Source organism: Primulina tabacum, chromosome 5 (genome assembly GCF_025594145.1).
Source record: "Primulina tabacum isolate GXHZ01 chromosome 5, ASM2559414v2, whole genome shotgun sequence".
Classification (NCBI taxonomy): domain Eukaryota; kingdom Viridiplantae; phylum Streptophyta; class Magnoliopsida; order Lamiales; family Gesneriaceae; genus Primulina; species Primulina tabacum.
Window position 1 is genome coordinate 13,647,607 of NC_134554.1, and position 19,131 is coordinate 13,666,737.

At 32.6% G+C, this 19,131-nt stretch overlaps 2 protein-coding genes across 8 annotated transcripts; both read left to right on the forward strand.

Annotated features, from left to right (window-relative positions):
• Nucleotides 1-3,528: 3,528 nt before the first annotated feature.
• On the forward strand, nt 3,529-8,838 carry LOC142546824 (Golgi SNAP receptor complex member 1-2-like). Of its 7 annotated transcripts, none has more exons than XM_075654766.1 (6): nt 3,532-3,820; nt 6,102-6,305; nt 6,630-6,719; nt 6,799-6,870; nt 8,087-8,250; nt 8,330-8,824. In XM_075654766.1, exons 1-6 carry the CDS (start codon nt 3,788-3,790, stop codon nt 8,544-8,546), a joined length of 780 nt encoding a protein of 259 aa, XP_075510881.1. In that variant the 5' UTR covers nt 3,532-3,787; the 3' UTR covers nt 8,547-8,824. The 7 variants fall into 7 exon arrangements, with proteins under 7 accessions (XP_075510883.1, XP_075510881.1, XP_075510885.1 ...); XM_075654764.1 differs by having other exon boundaries at nt 3,533-3,820; nt 6,109-6,305; nt 8,330-8,561; XM_075654765.1 differs by having other exon boundaries at nt 3,535-3,820; nt 6,109-6,305; nt 8,087-8,216; nt 8,330-8,556.
• A 5,406-nt stretch (nt 8,839-14,244) lies between these two features.
• On the forward strand, nt 14,245-17,917 carry LOC142546825 (axial regulator YABBY 1-like). Its single transcript, XM_075654771.1, has 7 exons — nt 14,245-14,512; nt 14,919-15,071; nt 15,309-15,423; nt 16,247-16,295; nt 17,090-17,165; nt 17,535-17,609; nt 17,711-17,917. Exons 1-6 carry the CDS (start codon nt 14,411-14,413, stop codon nt 17,589-17,591), a joined length of 552 nt encoding a protein of 183 aa, XP_075510886.1. The 5' UTR covers nt 14,245-14,410; the 3' UTR covers nt 17,592-17,609; nt 17,711-17,917.
• Nucleotides 17,918-19,131: the final 1,214 nt, after the last annotated feature.

Below are 19,131 nucleotides of genomic sequence, written 5' to 3' on the forward strand. Positions count from 1 at the left end.
ATATATAAATTTTGTATAATTTTGGAATAATATGATATTAGTCCGGGTAAATCGATTTAAAATATTAAAAAATTCTAGCCCTGACATAACCATATTTCGGGCTCCACCACTAGATGTAACTTAATGTTTCGTGTTACTCTTACAATAATACATATAAAAGTGAATATTTCCCATAAAGCTGGGTATTTAAACATATCTATAAGGAAAAAAAATTAGTGTAAATATTCACATATTATATAGTGACGTTTAATTAAATAATAATGGAGATTATGGTTCCTTCTCCGTCGACACAATCGTATGAATATATAGATGATATCAAGACAGCTAGCGTACGGAGACGTTTGTACGACTATTTCTTGGAGTCACACGGCTGTGAATTAAAACAAGTTGTTTTGAAAAATATAGAAAATAAAATTCAATATTAAAGTTTTGATATATTCAAAATGTACGGCCTCTAATTAAATTTTAATTTTATTATAATCACCAAAGTCAATGGTTGCAGACCTATATAGGGGGCATGAGCCTCCTTCGTTATTACATGCCCCTCATTTTTATTTTAAATTACTATTATGCCTTTAATAATTTAATTCATAAAATTAATTAATGGAATAAATAATATTCAAGCAATCAAGTTGGTTTCAACTTTCAACCCCACAGAAGAGATAACACTTTCAGCTGTGAAGATTGTGAAGAATCAATTTCGCTACAGAATTAATATCAATTGTTAAATAACTATTTGAAAATATATATTGAAAAAATTATATTTAGTAACTTATCAAATGATCATATCATAAATTGTTATCAAAAAATGAACGAGAGTGGATATTAAATGTAAGTCGCATTTGAATTAATGAATATTTTATGACAGTTTCCAGTTGACATAAATCATACTCTTGTGATTAATTTTATATGACTTGTACCTCTGAACAAAATACCTTGGTCCGCCCCCAAGCAGTCGGTGCATGATATTATCATCTGCGTGCCTAATCGGTGCGAGTAATGATATTTATTGATAGTCACTGTAAATATAAGGTTCGATTTCAATAGATGATATTAATTCGAATGCAGATTTCGAATTTATTTTAGGCCTGAAATCATAAAGAAGACCGTTAAAAGGGACCCGGAAGGATGTCTCGGCGTAATCCATCCGACGTCCAAGTAATGTATTGAAAATAGAATGAGAGATCGGCTATTTTTTATTTTTTTTACTTTCTTGTAGCCTCTTGTCATACATAATTCAGAAATAGGGTTGGTAATGGTGGATTACGATTTTTAACTAACATACCAAAAAGCCCCAGGTATTATTATCGCTAGAGATTAGACACTTGTGCCTGTCAAATGAAAATATTTCTCATTTGAGAGAATACTATGTACTTGAGCTTCATTGAGTAAATCGGTACTCATGTCAAAAAAAGGAAAAAAAAAAGAAGAAAGTTTACAAGGCATGTTAGTTAATTTTTTTGAGTGCAAATACGATGTTATTCTAAACTACAAAAATATAATGTAACTCTCTGCACGATTGATTGGACTTGAGTGTGGATCTGAGACTTGCTTATCTTGGACAAAAAAAGTACAAAGAACAACTAAATCTGTGAAAATTATCCGCAATCAGCGAGCTTCAAACCTGAGACCAACAAGTCTCAGAATCTCAAATTTAACTATTGGACAAACACCTCGTCGACCATATATATAAGTTAATTATTACTCAACTAATGAATAATTTTCTAAAAATTATTGAATTAAGAAATATTATTTTCAATATAATGCTACAACAACTCTTTCGACTCGATAGCGCCCTCTAGAACTTTATAAATGTTGCTAGCCGCCTCAAATAGCCACCTAGTTCAATAAATTTATATAAGCAGTCTATATTGGTTTATGTTATATGAAAAAATAGATATTAAAACAAAAATTGATAGTTTATCTTTTCCAAAAAAATAAATATATTATGTATTAAGATCAACAACTTTGTTTAGCACTTGTCCGAACAAAAGCATAATTTTTTTTATTTTTTATTTTTTTTGTGATGAGAAGATACGAAAATGTAGAGAATTGACGTTGCATTGCCTTTGAAATAAATAAACCTACAGTTGGGACCCAACTTGAATATATATTATTGACTTTAATTTTCCAAGGAAGGACCAACCGATTAGATTAGACTGGCCGACGAGTTCCCCACATCTTTGAATTCAGGAAAAAATAACATGTGAAAATATTAAATATTATAATCAATTTGTTCATACAAATTTATATACGTGGATTCATGTAAAAACTCTATCTCAAAAAAATAATAATTTAAAGAGTCGAATCATATTTTGTAAATATCTAAGATATTAATCTCTTCTTCTCGGAATTATTTGTGTGGACACATTAAAAAAATGTTGAAAAACGATCTTTACAGAGAATTTGTGATTTATCTTGTTGAAAATAATTAATGCATTTAATGAACATGAGTATATTGATAAATAAAAGAAAAATTCGATACCAAATATAGATATTGAATTATGCATTTTGGTACAAACAAAACAGAAGAGATGAGACACACACATGTATATGACAAAAAATTGTATAAGACGATCTTATATATCGTATTTCGTGAGACGGATCTCTTAAAAAATATTACTTTTTATGCTAAGAGTATTACTTTTTATTGTGAATATCGGTAGGGTTGACCCGTCTCACAGATAAAGATTCGTGAGACTGTCTCACAAGAGACTTATTATATCTATATCTATATACACACACATACAAAAACACACATATACATATGAATACTAATTAAAAAAAATAAAAGGGCGTTCCATATGGCAACGATATGGGCTTGACCAAACTCGAGACTCGTCCCACCAAACAAAATTAGGACCCGAACTCGTCCTGCCTCGCTCATCTCAAAATCCTGCGGGTCCTACCCAGGTTAGACTTGTGGATCGCTATACATTTATTTTAAAAAAATTAAATAAATTATCAATAATATATATGTATATATACATAATAATAATATGTCTGTATTTATATATTATGTGTGTATAGATAATATAATATATCATTATAAAAATTCTCGTGATACGGTCTCACGAGTCAATTTGTAGATATATATTCTATTTGTGACACCTATTAAAAAAATTATTTTTTATGATAAAAATATTACTTTTATGCTAAATACGGACAACTCGTTTCACAAATAAATATTCATACGTTCATATATGAATATATAGGACGAGTTCACCCAAATCCGATACCCGCTCCAGGCCCGTTATTGGGCCCATTGACCTGGACCTTTCCTGCCCAAACCGTTTGACTGGGTTTTAACCGGTCTAAATGGGACTGGTACCCGGCTCATTTCTATGCGTAGTCTGGAGGAGAAAAAAGTAGTAATTAGAGAAAGAAGGTAAATGGAAAATGGATTTTTGGGCCCACTGTGTAATGAGATGTTTAAATGTAAGCCCTAATAGCAAGGCTTTCTTTATTCAGCTCATCAGCCCACAATTAGAAATAAAACTTTATAATTTCTGGGCCTAACCCGTTTTCCTTTCACCCCCCAGCATTTCTGAGAAAAGAGCTACAGTGTAACGATAATTGCCCATTGTCGAGTGGATCGATTTCGCAACCCGCCCCATTTCAGCTACAGTGGACCACACAGTCGGAGCTTAACCCGAGTTCGGGACTACATGAAAAAGGGTCGGATCTCGTTGGTCCGGAATGGATGCGTTGCAGGAGTTGGGATGGGAGGAACTCCGGAAAGAGGCTCGGAGAATTGAAAGCGATCTCGATGTAAAACTCTCCTCGTATGCGAAGCTCGGTGCTCGCTTCATCCAGGGAGGTATGCTTTTTATTCCCATCCCCTCTCCTGGATTGTCGATTTGCTTTTGTTTTTTGAATTTTGCGTTGGTTGTATTTGGACGATGATTTTGAAGTGCTTTTTGTTTTTTGATTGTTGTGTGATCTCTGGTGACATTGATTTATTTGAAATTTCATGGTTTGAGTCTTGGAACTTGAGTTGATTATCGGTCAAGGAAAACGGGCCTTGGTAGCAGCGAGTCGGCACTTGCTTGGTTGCATGGATGGAACAATTGGACGTGGGGTTTAAATGTCTCTCATTGGCACGATCTTGCGTCCTCCCCAGGGTTGGGGCCGCGAGAAATGCAGATTTCGAGGCCCATGTTTAGAAAAGTTTTCTTGATTTTTTTATTAACTGAATAACTGTCCAATTTTAGCCTGACATTATATACCTGCACTCTGTAAAAAAATTATAAAATTTGTAACTCTAGTGTCCCAACCCCCAACTCCACTGCAAGAGAAATGTATCGTGACCAGGTAGTGTTGTGGGAATAAAGTGTGCATAAACTTGAGCTAATTTGATATGTTTGGAAATCATTGTTTTCTAGTCTGAAGCAAGTTAGTGGTAGTAGATGCATACTGATTCTGAGAAAAGAAATGATGTGCCAGAAACTTCATGTCCCCTTCTTGGTTGTGACTAGATTTTTAGGAAGTTCTACTCCTGAAATGTCTTGAACTTGCCAAAGTTAGATGTGGTCGATGCCTATTTTATCAATCTAATGCTCTTTTTTTTCCATCATCCTAATTGAAATTAGAATATTTGAATTCTAAAGATTTCAGTGTACTGCATAGTGATCGAGCAAAACTTGCACAATGAATAATCCCAAAATTTATTTTATAAATGAAAGCTCGATTTAAATATCGCAAGTGCACGATAGTCAAGTTATAATAAACGTAAGTGAATACGAGTATCGTTCCACGAGGACTGCATTACACTATTTTTATTTTCAAGTAAAATTTCTTTAGCAACGATAAAATGAGTTGATGATTAAACTAATGTAAATTAAACAACTAAAATAATTAAAATGCAAAAAAAACGTACTCAAGACCGCCATGATTAATTTGGATTGAATCAAATGAGAAATGAATTTGTTGGGAATTAGCAGTTCACCTACCACTCGTGTTTAAATAATCACACTCGACTTTTACTCGTGCGTTCGACGGAATTCCCTAGACTAATTAATATACTCTGTCGAGCTATATTAATACTAATAAAAAAAAACATGCAGTACTCAAGTGTCCTCAAATATTTAACAGTTCAAGATTACATTACATTCTATGGAATCCACTAGCTTTCATTCGGGTGAACTATCACTATCGACACGTACCCAATTCCGTATATCTACTAAAATTGTAAATCCGTGGTTTATACTATTTGATCGTATTGTTAACTATTCTATCGAACTCATCAACAACATGAAATAATCAAAGGAAGTTAGCTAGGCTTCGATTGAAACAAGAAATAACAATAGCATAAACAAATCACTAATAAAAACGTCGAGAAATAATGTTAAACACCGAGTACGGGGTAGGATCCCCTCAAATCCCAACAAATCTAGAGTTTAGCTACTGAAATTCATGATAAAAACCAACAATCAATGTAAGAAATAAAATACTGAATAATGAAAATACTAAAGATGATGATGGATGACGGCCACGACGCGTGGAAATCTCGAGGTCTTCGAAATCTCCTTTGCTCCTAGCCTCTTCTCCAAGAAAAATGATGAAAAGTCTGATAAAGTGTGTCAAAAACGGCTGATCTCGTGTGTTAGGTCTTGGTGTAGGATAGAGTCCCTAGAAATTTGGAAACAAATCTTTCTCAATCTCGGTTCTCGCTAGGGCGTTATATTTTGACCGCCCTAGCGAGAGGTCCTCGAATAAGCTTCCTCGAGCATGTCCCTGGTTTCGCTGGGGCGGTCAAAAGCGAGACACTTGCGCAAAACAATCATCGGCCAGACCACAATGCTCGCTGGGGCGGTCACTTTTGACCGCCCTAGCGAGACCTCTTCGATATTATGCCAAAGTTTCTCCCACTTTTTGGTTCAATTCCTACAAAATAACCACAGAATACACGAGATTAGTCAAATGCTCAATAATGCTAAAAAAAATGCAAAATTCAACTAAAACAAACTAATATGATGCATGAACGCGACTCAAAACCAACACTAAAAACACGTAAAAACGAGTCCTATCACATAGTAAGTGATGACGCATAGGATGTCATAAATTTTCATCTTCTCTGTTTAGCTTGGTGCTTGTGTTAGTTTTCAGGTTATGTAGATGCTAGTTCGCCTACTGTTGGGTCCAGCAGGTCTTGGAAGTCCGCTGAAATGGAGATCCAGTCTTTGCTTGAGAAGCTGCTTGATATAAATGACTCCATGAGTAGATGTGCAGCATCGGCTACTCCTACCACTTCAGTCAATCAAAAGCTTGCCAGACATAGGGACATACTGCATGAGTTTACCCAGGTTATTACTCTCATGGGGCATCTTTTGACCATCCTATGATACTTGGTCTTTAATCGATAGTCGATACGCTAAGATAAAATTTTAGAAAAAAGGAATATTGTTTTCATTGTGTTGAATTGTTTTACCTTTTGAACTTAATTCTACGGTGCGTGTGATGGCTCATGTTATCCTACATTCTGTTAAATTAATTTTTAAATCTTTGTATGATAATTTTGATCATTTTGCTCCACTAAATACTTATAAAGTATTATTTTTTCAGCATAATTATTTACAATGACCCGAAAAATGGTCATATTATTTTAATTGACTTAAGATATTATGTAGGAATTTAGGCGAATCAAGGCAAATATTATCTCAATGAGTGAACATGCGGAGCTTCTTAGTTCTGTGAGAGATGACATTAGTGAGTACAAGGTGAGAAAAGTTAATTTTATGACTACTAGTAATAAATTGTTGCTATGCTTAATAAAGCTGTAAGTTGTACTCTATTCAGACTTCAGGGAGTGGGTCACCAAGAATGCAGTTGCTCCGGGAGAGAGCTGCCATTCATGGGAGCATATCTCATGTAAGACATTTAAAGCTGATTATTATTTGGATAATTTTCCACAGCAATGCTTCTGTTTTGCTATGCTGAACTTATGTGGGAGGATTGGATTTCGTTTGCAATCATTTGCAGTATTTTTGTGCCTAGACTAACTTCCAATCTGTTAAAGATTATCCAGTCATATTGTTGCTAATCAAAAGAAGAAAGATATTCAGCCAAGTTCCATTTGTGGGTTTCAATGGACGTAGAGTTGTTTAATATGGTTCGAAGGGTGCAATTTCGACATGTTTGAGCTTTCCTAAATTTTGAAGTATATTTGAATGTTCGTCTCTGGTATTGTCCATGAAAGGAAAATGAGTTACTTTATGGGCATAAATTTTTTTGTATTTGTGTGATGGAAGTAAAGAAACATACTCTGGCATCCATATTGTTATATTTGCCATTGGACGCAGTTAAAGTTTATTCTTCCCTCGTGGTTGTAATTGTAATGACCTATCAGAGAATAATCTTCACATCTCTGAATTTATTAAAGATCGTCTAAATGTACTCATACTAATTTAATCAAGCGCAACTCTCGCGTGGTTGAATGGTGCATAAACATTAATAACGGAGACCTAGTAATGTTGGTTTTTAGGGATTCTCTTTATCTGAGAAACAATTTATGGTGTTGAAATTTCTCAAAACTAATCTTATCCTGGATGAATGATAATGTTTCATTATGCATTTGAGATATACATCTTCAGTCAAGATAGGGAGTTAGAAGGATTAGGATGCAGGGATGCGTCAGTTTTGTCAAGTAATGTCTCAGGCGATAACATGGCAACTGTAACGGTCAGTTTTGTAAGCTGGTTTAGTAGTGAGTTATTAAATATTAGGATGAATTTGTTGCATCTATTATCTGTCAATTGAAATTTTTGATAGATGAAGCTTTCATACTTCCCACAAGGCACTACTCATAGATCTACCTGTGTTTGCACATGCTTTTGTCATAGTTTTTTCACTCAGTTAAAAATGATGGCTACGTCTCTGAATCACTGCCACTATTCCTGTTCATGTTGTCATTTTTGTTCATCTTCTTTACCAATTATGACTTTCACTGCTCGTGTTCTATGGCCAATTTTTGTTGTCCTTGACTTTGTTATTGTTGTCCAGGTTGTTGTTTTATATAGTGGTTTAGGTTTGTTAAAGATCAGGCATGCTTTTTTCCCCTTCAAACATTTTTGTCATATTCTTACAGATTGATGATGTGATAAGTCAAGCTCAAGCAACTAGGACCGCGTTGGGTTCACAAAGGACCTTGTTTGGTGATGTTCAAGGAAAAGTCAAACTACTTGGTGACAAATTTCCCATCATACGTGGCCTACTTGGTAATTTATTTTATTTTTGGAAGAAGACTACATGGTAATTTCAAAGAATTTTTCTTTTTCTTTTTCGCTTTTGAGTATCCATCCATTCTTGATTTTCTATCACACCATCTCAGGTTCAATCAGGAGAAAACGATCAAAGGACACTCTTATCCTCTCCGCGGTTATCGCTGCTTGTACACTTTTTCTTATCATTTATTGGCTTTCAAAGCAAAGATCTATTTATTTTTTTGTCCAAAGAAAAAGAAAGAAGAGAGGCTTTTTGAAGGAATTTTCCATGTGCTATTTTTCACCTTGGCAATCCCTTCATCTGGTTTTGTCTGTGTGAACTAAGGTGGATACCAGTGATGGAACTTGTAAACGAGAAATTGGTAGGCTGATGATATGTCACCTGATTTACATATTGCTGCGTCAAAATCTGTGTATCTGTGGTTCTTGAAACATATCAAGTTAACGAACCTAGCCATTTTACCATAAAACAAAAACCACGGCTCGCTGATCAAAATTAAGTGGTAGAGAAGAGAATCTTACTATGAGGTTAATGTTTTATGCATGGTGTTGGCAGTGAGGGAGATGAGGGCTGAGAAAGGGTTATGTAGGATATTTGAGGACTAACTTCTGCTTCGATTTTTTGTGCATTCACTCGTATGTCCGTTCATTTGACAATATGTGTGCGCTGTGCTGTGTACATGTTAACCAAAATCTGCATTTTCACCTCATGCTAAGTTGGCTGTACCTTTATTTCCAAAAAAAAAAAGGGTTGTCTGTACCTGTGATCTCTATATTCCTCTACATTGCTTCATTTTCTATTACGTTATAACAAATGTTTCGAGCATTCCCCATTTGTATTCTTGAAAGTAATATGTATGATATGCATGTTGGGTTGGTGTTAAGCAGCAAAAGCCTGATGAACAATTTAATAAAATATAGTGTTTTGTGCACCATTGGTTTTGAATCTTTGACCCATTGAAATCAACTTTTTTTAAAAACAAAGCACACACAAATAAATATGATATTATTTCATTTATAAGAACATGTATACACATATACATGCCAATGTAAATAACACATTTATTATAAAAGGGAATATGTAATAAACAGAAAAAAAAAATCACATTAGCGAAACCTGGGAGATTAGGAGACGTGCTTTGCTTGTGATCACTATAACATCGCATGTATGCCACAAAAAGATTTATATCTATTAGTTTTTTTTTAATGTCTAACGTAATACATACATACATACATACATATATATACATACATACATATACATATATATATATAATGAAGACTGGCGACATAAAATATGCCACGTCTACAAATTGCACTTCAAACTTGAAGGTGATACATACTACCTGTGTCTACCACTGTAGCTCTGTGGCTACCCATACACATACATGAATATAATATATATATATATATATATATATATATATATATATATATATATATATATATATAGATCAGTTTGTAGTGTGTGTGTGTGTGTTTTATATATATATATATATATATATATATATATATCTCTGTGTGTGTGTGTGTGTGTGGAGAGGCATAGGTATAGAGAGGGAGTAGGGGAGAAGTGTTTGGGTGAAGATGCCAAAAACATGTTTCAGAGTCGTCAGATCATTAATTACGAGTATTACCTTTCCATCTTTTATCGGTTTTCACACTCTCATGTGTGTGTGATTGTGCGTATATATCTTTGAAAACGATGGCACATTTTGCTACACAATAAAGCTGAACCCTCAAAATTCTATTTCATGAAGGATACAATCGCAGTTTCTTATGTTCCTTTCAGTAATATTTGTTTTATAACTCATTATTCTTAGTTTTAACTTGTTTCTTGATCATGTATTATAAATAACTATTAAAGAAACTGTACGTGAAGCTCCATTTATGACGGTCTTAAAGCTTGCAAAGACAGTGTTAATAATTTGGAAACAAATTGAATTTTTAGTTATTTATATTTGTCTATTTGTGATTTTGGTCTTCCATGTTGTCAAATTTTAATATGTTATATTTGTTTTTTTGGCATTTTAATCATTTTTTTTGTGATAGCAATGTTAAAAATCGAAATACGAATCTAAGATTGAAATTTCATAACATATAAGATCAACGTAATAAAAATAAAAAAAAAATCACAAAGAAATAATTATATAATTTTCCCTAATGATTTTGAAGGAAATCGACTAACCATTAGTGAAGCGAACATAGATAATAATAAGAATTTATATCAAATAAAAAATTTAAACTACATTTCTAATTGTTATAAATTATAATTCCTTAAGACATACTAAAATTTATATATATTTAGAAAAATTCTTAAATCATCAGCTTGATGCCAATCTCAGAGCTCACCTAGAAAATAGCAAGTGTATAGGTAGTAGGCCTTTCTTTTTATTTAATTTACGTTAGTACAAATGTACTATGTTGGCTTAATAAAATGCAAACACTGTTGTGATTCGAACATGATATTTTGCGAACCCCAAAAAGTAAAAACAAAATAGTTTCGTCTCAGCTGACACATAATTAATCCGAAGGCAAAAGAATTGAAATTTATGCGACGCAGGCAATAATGGTATGATTATTAGTTAATGAGTGCCCTTTTTCTCTGTTAATTAAATATATATGGAATAATCCGTAAAATGGAATTTTTTTACATGAGATTTTACTATCATATGCAAGTGTGTTCAACATTATAATCGATATCATTTAATGACTGATGAAACGGAACTAATATGGGATAACTTATGCTACACTGGAGTGTTTCTCCTCATATTAATATTAGATTATTCGGGTCCATCGTATTTTTATGAAAGTTGACATATATGTTGATGATCCAAAAGTTAAATTAATTTTTTTTCCCATGTGGTGAGTATTTGTTTAATTTAATATGACATTATATTATATGTAGAATAAAACATGTATTAACCTTTGGTAATTGGGTATAAATAAGTTTAAAATATCACTCGTAAATTAAGTTGACTATATTATATTACACACTGATATATCAAGTCACATTCATGTAAGGTTCCACTAGTACACACCCTTTTTCATGATGTCCATAAGTCAATAACTTTTTTGAAGCGACAAATACAAAGCACCAGCAAAAATCCATTGGATAATTTCCTCCTCCCAAATTTAATCGAGAAATTTATTATATTTTGTGCGTTGGTAGTCCATGTTTCCATGCACGCATATTACCATATATCTTTCAAGATGCGAACTTACAATTTTTAAAAAAACTAGAAAATCTTGGCGGACGCTACATGAGCATAAGTCGTAATAAGAAGTTCTAAAATCCATGGTGTACAAACGGATTCTAGAATGTTGTCTTTGGATTTCTAACAACGGATTTTTCACCCGAAGGATTCTTAAGAATAATATATCATACTTTTTGGTTCGGTGACATGCATGGAATCTCTCGTTATATAATGTAGAAAATGGAAGTATCCTGAATTACTCAAATTAAATCATGCCAAGTAATTTCATTTCAAATTATATTTCCTTTTTTTCCCCCAAAAGATGAACTAACTCATAAACATACCAACATCAACTACAAATCTTGGGGAAAGAAATTGAGTTAGATCGAAACCCTTTTACCCTTTATTAACAAATACACACACGAAGTCTATTTCACCCCCAAAATTCGTGTTAAAAGTAGAAGTGATGGGTGTTTAAAGCTTTAAACGGAGTATATTAGCCTAAATTTCCATGTTTCATAGGCTATATGATCCACAGTTAATATATTTTAGGCAATATCCGTTTATGATTAGTGAAAATGACAAAGTAGGTTCCACTTTATTTATTTATTTTTCCAAAAAGATTTTTCTAATCACATTTTCCTATTAAATAATTATTTTTCCAAAAATAATTTTGTCCATTTTAAATTTTTGGACATATTGTTAGTTCATTCACGATCCAATTAGTTCACTTTGCACTTTTTGTTTCTCAATTGTACTCATTTTTAACCAAAGTCCTGACGTGTCGCTGGAAAATCATGACATGATTTTATGAGTAAAAAACAGTTATAGAGTGAAAGAGGAGTAAAAAATATAATTTTTTCCTGAAATAATTATGAAATAAATAAATTAAATGTGAGTATAAATCTATCTTGAGTTTAGGAGAAGTGTGCATTTATATCTTCTTGTTCTGCTAATTGTTTAAAAAAAGTTTGCTTAGTGAGGAATAAATAAATATATATATAAACGAAATGACTGGGTAATATTAGTATACCACTTTTTTTTTTAGTGTGAACACTGATTTTAAACTAAACGAAAAGATTCACAACAAATTGCATAATTAAAAAATATAGGTATTAAATTAGAAAATGTGTGTACAAGTAAAATTAATTAAGTAAAAACAGTAATATCCGATTTAATAACAAAAGAAAAGAAACAGGTAAAAGAAATAAATTAGAAAGTCAAAATGTGAGATTGTAGGTTTAGGTTATAAAAACAAAACAAAGAAATAATCCAAACAATCCCACAAAAACAAGTGGTCTATGTTTCTGTCAAAGACCCTTTATCCATAATCTTATATTTTTCTTTTCATTAGGAGTTTTTAAAAAAAAAAAACACAAAAATCTTATGTTTCCGAGTCAAAACTATTATCTGATTTACCAATTAGTCAAAAATAAATTCCAACGTAAAAAAAGCTACGAATATACGTATTCCATGTATGATCGAAAAATTATCGTATCGATCCAAATATTCTTTTAGACGAGAGAAATTTAAAACACAACCTAATTATGTATATAAAAAAGAGAAGAATTAATTAAATTAATAAAAGGGGTAATAAGTTTGAAAACAACAGATGAATGAAAAAATTAATAAGATCGTCCATGCACACGTCCTTTTCTGAGTCTCCCTCCCTCACTCACTCGCCCCGATCCCCCAACTCTGCCGCCACTCTCTCTCTCTCTCTCTCCCTCACACACACTCACGTTCCATTGGGAATGCCAACACAACCTTACATTTTCCCATTCTCTTTCCCAACTACTCGCAAGTACCAACACCTACACACATTAAATACCACTCACCAGGCATATTGCCAATGCCACATACATTCATGCACGTAACGCTGACGTGGACGGCTCGGCTCGGCTCTCGAATGAGAAACATTATGAAATTTTTGTTGCATTCCTCGTTAATAATGAATGTATCTTGCATTCCTAGGCGAAAATCCTGGGACCATCGATGCACCTATGGCGAAAACTCGCTATCAGAATCGTCACGGAGTTTTGCATGATACGTGGGATGTAGAATAAGAGTTATAAGAATGCTGCAATCTATGTGTACTAGGATATGATCTTCGAATTTATGGGGATCACCATCGATCTATTCATCTTTCATTGCTTGCTTTCTTAATTAGTCCAAGATCTCCTATCGATTTGAGCGAATGATGTAAGATGTGAACTTCAAATGATTCCATTATTAAGTTGATGATTTCAATTTTACCAAGATGGCAGAAGTACATATTACATTATTGGAATTATTTGAAACTCATGTTAGCTCGTTGATGAGAGTTGAGCCTGATAAACTTGCATGTAATCAATTTTTAACAAGACACAAATTAGTGTTGACTAGGTGAGCATCATTCATCAAGGTGAGATTCAACTAATGATCCCATTTTCAAACGTAAAATCACATACTTGTTCAAAACTCGTAATTTTGAACTTCTAAAATTTAGTGTTGACAGATTTGGAATAGAAAACTAATCAAAATCAGACATAAGTATTAATTGCAACGGTAATCAAGGATAAATTCAATCAAAAGACTAAATTCATGATCACTCACAGGATAGATTGGATTTCCCACACATTTTATCAAGCTCTTTGACAACTTAAACCTACATTCCACAAATAATAATGATCACAATAATAATAATTGTTAAAAAAACAAAAATAATAATGACGATTGTTTATAAAATATTTGACATCAAGTTCTCAAATTTGGTACGATATATAGGGTTCGAGATCCAGATATAAATAATAAAGAGAAAATATATATTGAGAGGATCAGATCCAAGGCAGTTAATGTGTCAAGCACCAAACCCTCAAATCATATCATATATACACACAAACCTCGAACTATCCAATCAATCAATCAAATCACCTCTGCGGATCATCAGAGAGCTAGCTTGGAAGCTTACTACAGCACAAGAAAAGCAGGAATAATTAGGGGAAAAAAACCATGTCCTCTTCATCTCCTTTCGCACCGGACCACCACCACCACCTCTCCCCCTCCGACCAGCTCTGTTACGTCCACTGCAACTATTGTGACACTGTACTCGCGGTATACACATATAATCAGCCATCCATCACTGTGATCTTTTTAAGTTCTGTATACCCTTTTTGTTTCCCTTGTCCTACATGAGCACGAAATCTCACAGACCCTTCAATCTCTTGACTCGTTTTCTTGGAATAAGTGTTTGGTTTTGATCCTTGTAATAGCTGCCTGTGTTCTTGAAAAATGGTTCCTTTTGTAGAATTTTGGGTTCGACTGGAAAATTATTTGTTGCTGCAAGTATCCCTTCGAGAAATAGACATTTTGTGCAAATCCCATGTTTAGATCCACCCTAGCTAGTTGCATTCTTGATTAGTTAATTTAAGGGAAATCTTAATCTCTTGCTTATTTCGTGATAACGTGTTGTCAGAAAGATTTTATACATTTTTTTTTGAATTTGGTCGAATTAATTCAGGTGAGTGTTCCTTGCTCAAGTTTGTTCAAGACTGTTACTGTGCGTTGCGGACATTGCACCAATCTTCTCTCAGTCAACATGCGTGGATTGCTCCTTCAAGCTTCCAATCAGCTTCATCTCGGCCATTCTTTCTTCTCCTCTCAGAATCTTCTGGTATCATAATTTATGATCTGATATTTTACTATTTAGGGTTTCTAAATGTACGCGACAGAAAAATTTGATATTTATAATTTAAATCGTTTGATCTAAGCAAATATACCATGATTCTCGATTTTTCTTCCGATTTCATATTTAAGAAGTTGGAATGAGGACAAGTCTCTTTCCTTTGTGCGCGTGTGTGTTTTTTTTCTGTAACTTACTATTCAAGTATGAGTGCTTTACTACACTCAGGACGAGATTCGGAATTCGCCATCAAGCTTACTCATGAATCAGCCAAATCCAAACGAGTCACTGGTACCAGTTCGAGGACTCGAAGATCTTCCTAGACCTCCAGTAGCTAACAGACGTGAGATTTTGCAAATTTTTCTGTTTCCTCAGCTAATCTTAACTGCATTCTTCATTTACCAAATAACCATATATATGTTCCATTTAAAAATTGTTTAGTTTTTCGTCTATTTACCCTTTTTAAAATCGAATTGAAGTTTTTTTCTTTAATGTGAAAGAGTGATTATCCCAACTCGAGCTTCCTCCCTTTACGGCTTTGAATGTTTGGAATGGGATCACTTACTCTTGAACAACAACCTTTTTCATGTACAGTAGTTTGTTAACCAAATAAGACCATCTTAGACCCTATAATAGCGACTGAATTTTATTTTATGCAGATATCATCACATTTCTACCAGTTTCCTTCATGATTTTCTAATTTTATCTCGTGCTAGCTATATATATTTCAAAAGTGATCAACTATTGCCTAACTACTACTGCAGTTAATACTATATTTTCTGCTATACTAATTCATGTTCACCGTGTATCGTCGTCGATTCACCGTGTCTTCTAATTTTTCCCAAATCTCATCTGGGTTTTCGTTATTTATTGTTCCGGATTCACCATTTTAATTTTTGGCCAACTTTCTAGTTGGTTTCCGCATAAAAACTATAGAAACAATTTCTCCCCCGGGAATCTTGATAAAGTAAGAATTGTATATCCCCAAAAAAAAATACTTGAAATCAAAGTCATTATTAGATAATGATAAAAGTAGTGATGAAAGAAAAGAAAGTGACAGTGAAGAAAGTGAATGAATGCTGCAGAAAATTTAAATAAAGTCAGCCAACTGAACAACAACAGTGTCCACTTTTGTTTTGAGCCTTGTGTTTGTTTGTATTTCTCAGCTCCGGAGAAAAGACAGAGAGTCCCTTCTGCTTACAATCGCTTCATCAAGTAAGTATATTTACAAGAAATAATTACGGTATATACATACAAACATATGGATTGGTATTTATATGACCTCGAAATACATAACACAACTGAAAAATATTTAAATTATGTCACTTTCTCTTGTAAAATATAAACTTTATATATTTCAAAAAAGTTGTCACTCAATATTAATGAAGAAGATATAACGTTGCCCATTGGACAGTATCACATGCAGTTGTATCAAATAACTAAGGGAGAACAAATCTTTTTGTCATGTTCTCAGTTAATTAACGATTTTAATCCCTTAATTTGTACATTTTTTCGATTTTAGTTATTTTTAATTGGAGTTAACGTGACATCAGATAAACAGTAATATTTGTCTGTCACGTTAATATTTTTTGAAAAACTAATACATGTTAATGTACTTAGACTGAATTGTTGATAACATTACCAAAAATAAAAAAAATGCATAAGTTATATCAGCAAAAATGTCGTTTTCTCAGGTTTTATTTTTCAACGAGGAGACAACCCATGCATTTCCATTGAAAATTATTTACAAAAACGTGTATTTGCAAAACATTTTTAATTTTAATTAATGTGGGGATATTGTGTAGGTGGCTATATATTTAGCCTTATCATTCATCTACTTTCTGCAAAACCCTGTTTTCCCCCTCTTTAATATTCAGGTGCATGTGTTTACATAGACGTGCGTTCTTTCTGCTTTTTGGCCTGCTTTTATAAATTAATGTATATATGAATTAAAAATCATGAAACATATAATTAAGAATGAAAATGACATATGCTCATGAAATTTTCAGGGACGAGATCCAGCGTATTAAAGCTGGAAACCCTGATATAAGTCACAGGGAAGCCTTCAGTGCTGCAGCAAAAAATGTAAGATTCAAGAAACTAATATATAGCAAAATTAATATTCACTCACAACTATCCTTCATGAGCTCATGGACACAGAGGGACATGCAACGATATTTGCGGCTTCGATATTCGAACGTTAAAGATACATAAGATTTTATTGAAAAAAATTTGAAGTTTTCGTCTAAATGTTTGGTTTCTATGTTTTTGCATGTCATGAGTTGCGATAGTATGCGTAGATTGAATAAAAATTTTGAATTTCATGCATGTGTCAATGCGAGGTCTTAGAGTTTTCAATATAGAAACTACATATAAAGAAAATATTGAATTTTTCGACGAAAAGTACATACATTTTCCTAATTAATTGTTTGTTTCCATTTGTTTTTTCAATAGTGGGCTCATTTCCCACACATTCACTTCGGGCTCATGCCTGATCAACCAGTGAATTAACCAAATGTTTGCCAACAGGTACCTTAGAACCCTAATTTTTCACGATCTTTCGTCGCGAGCTAATGTTCGTGTATCGAGTAAGATTTAATTTATTGGGTTTCCCTTTTCCATATTTGTAGGAAGGAGATGATGTTCTAATGAAGGATGGATTTCTTGCTCATGCTAATGTTGGGCTTTCTCCCTATTAATAAGTTAATTAGCGTTAATTATTGATGTTTGTATGTGAATCTGTGTTATCCTTAATATGAGAATTTCTCAATTAGGGTTCTTAATTTGATGTTATGTTGTGTTCTAAACAGATGTTTTCTTAATTAATTAATTAATTTAGTTTCAAATTGGCTGAATTTGGGAAAGGATTTTGATGGGTAAATTTGCTAATGCTAATCACTTTATCTTTCTTCAAACCCATGTGATATATATAACTCATTGTATATATTAATTTGAAGCTGATTTAAAATAACTATGTTATTGTGCTTCTTAGTTCTTTCTTATTTATATTGTTTTGATTCATACTTGGTTCTCTCTTTTCTTTTACATATCATCTTTTTCGGGTTATACGAGCGAGTCGTTAATTACCTCGTAAAACAAATAATTATCAAATTATTTATCTACCATCAATCAAATAATACAATAGAAAACATATTAACCCTTAATATATAACCTTATCCGTAATTCAATCAATCAAAATAAACATATTATTATATATCCATTATTATTCCACGTCCAGCTCAAATATTTTAATAATCACAACATTATTTATCCTATCAAATCCCATCAACCCAAATAAATGCAACCTAAACATTTAAATTTTAATTTGTGTAATTTTATAATATGTGAAGTAAAATTTATATAACTTAATTTTCATATTTTAAAACACAAATCTCTCCTAAAAAAAATCAGTCACTAATTACGATGGATGTTTATTTTAATATTTATTATATTTTTAAAATGAATTACGTATTCCATAACTTGACGAGTGAATTAATGTTTAATTTTATTTTTAATTATTTTAAAATGAATTAATAACCAAAAGACATTCCATTATTAACTACGTATTCTTGCATTTAGTGAAGCAATCCCATAATAAGTTGTCTAATATCTAACATTTCAGAGGAACAAAGTTTGTCAAATCAAGTGGCACATGAATTCTTCATCCCAAATGTATATGGATTACATCATGGGTTTATATATTTAGCTAAGGCCCAAAATGAATGCTAAACTGGAAACCATTTTTTAGACCGATTGATTGTTTTTTGTTTTTTGTTTTTTGTTTTTTGTTTGTACAATTATATTGAACTTTATGTAGTACTTATTTACTTTCTCAAATATCACGCCAAAGATATCCTTCGACTAAAAATATACGTGAGAATAAAATTTAAAAAATAAATAAATTGTGAGATAGTCTCGCCCTGATTTATACTTACAATGAAAATTAATATTTTTTTATGAATCGAGTTATGTTGAAGAATGAGAAAGCTACTGAATGCATACAATGTGTTGTACCACCATATCTTGACAAACTCCCATTTGACTCCTAAAT

What these genes read in the sequence shown, in the direction of transcription:
- LOC142546824 (XM_075654764.1), top strand. Translation starts at nt 3,700, where the DNA reads ATGGATGCGTTGCAGGAGTTGGGATGGGAGGAACTCCGGAAAGAGGCT. An exon ending in TGCTCGCTTCATCCAGGGAG is followed by an intron (nt 3,821 to 6,108) that starts GTATGCTTTTTA and finishes GTTAGTTTTCAG; the next exon opens with GTTATGTAGATGCTAGTTCG. An exon ending in TTTTGGAAGAAGACTACATG is followed by an intron (nt 8,251 to 8,329) that starts GTAATTTCAAAG and finishes ACACCATCTCAG; the next exon opens with GTTCAATCAGGAGAAAACGA.
- LOC142546825 (XM_075654771.1), top strand. Translation starts at nt 14,411, where the DNA reads ATGTCCTCTTCATCTCCTTTCGCACCGGACCACCACCACCACCTCTCC. An exon ending in TCTCCTCTCAGAATCTTCTG is followed by an intron (nt 15,072 to 15,308) that starts GTATCATAATTT and finishes TACTACACTCAG; the next exon opens with GACGAGATTCGGAATTCGCC. An exon ending in GCTTACAATCGCTTCATCAA is followed by an intron (nt 16,296 to 17,089) that starts GTAAGTATATTT and finishes TGAAATTTTCAG; the next exon opens with GGACGAGATCCAGCGTATTA.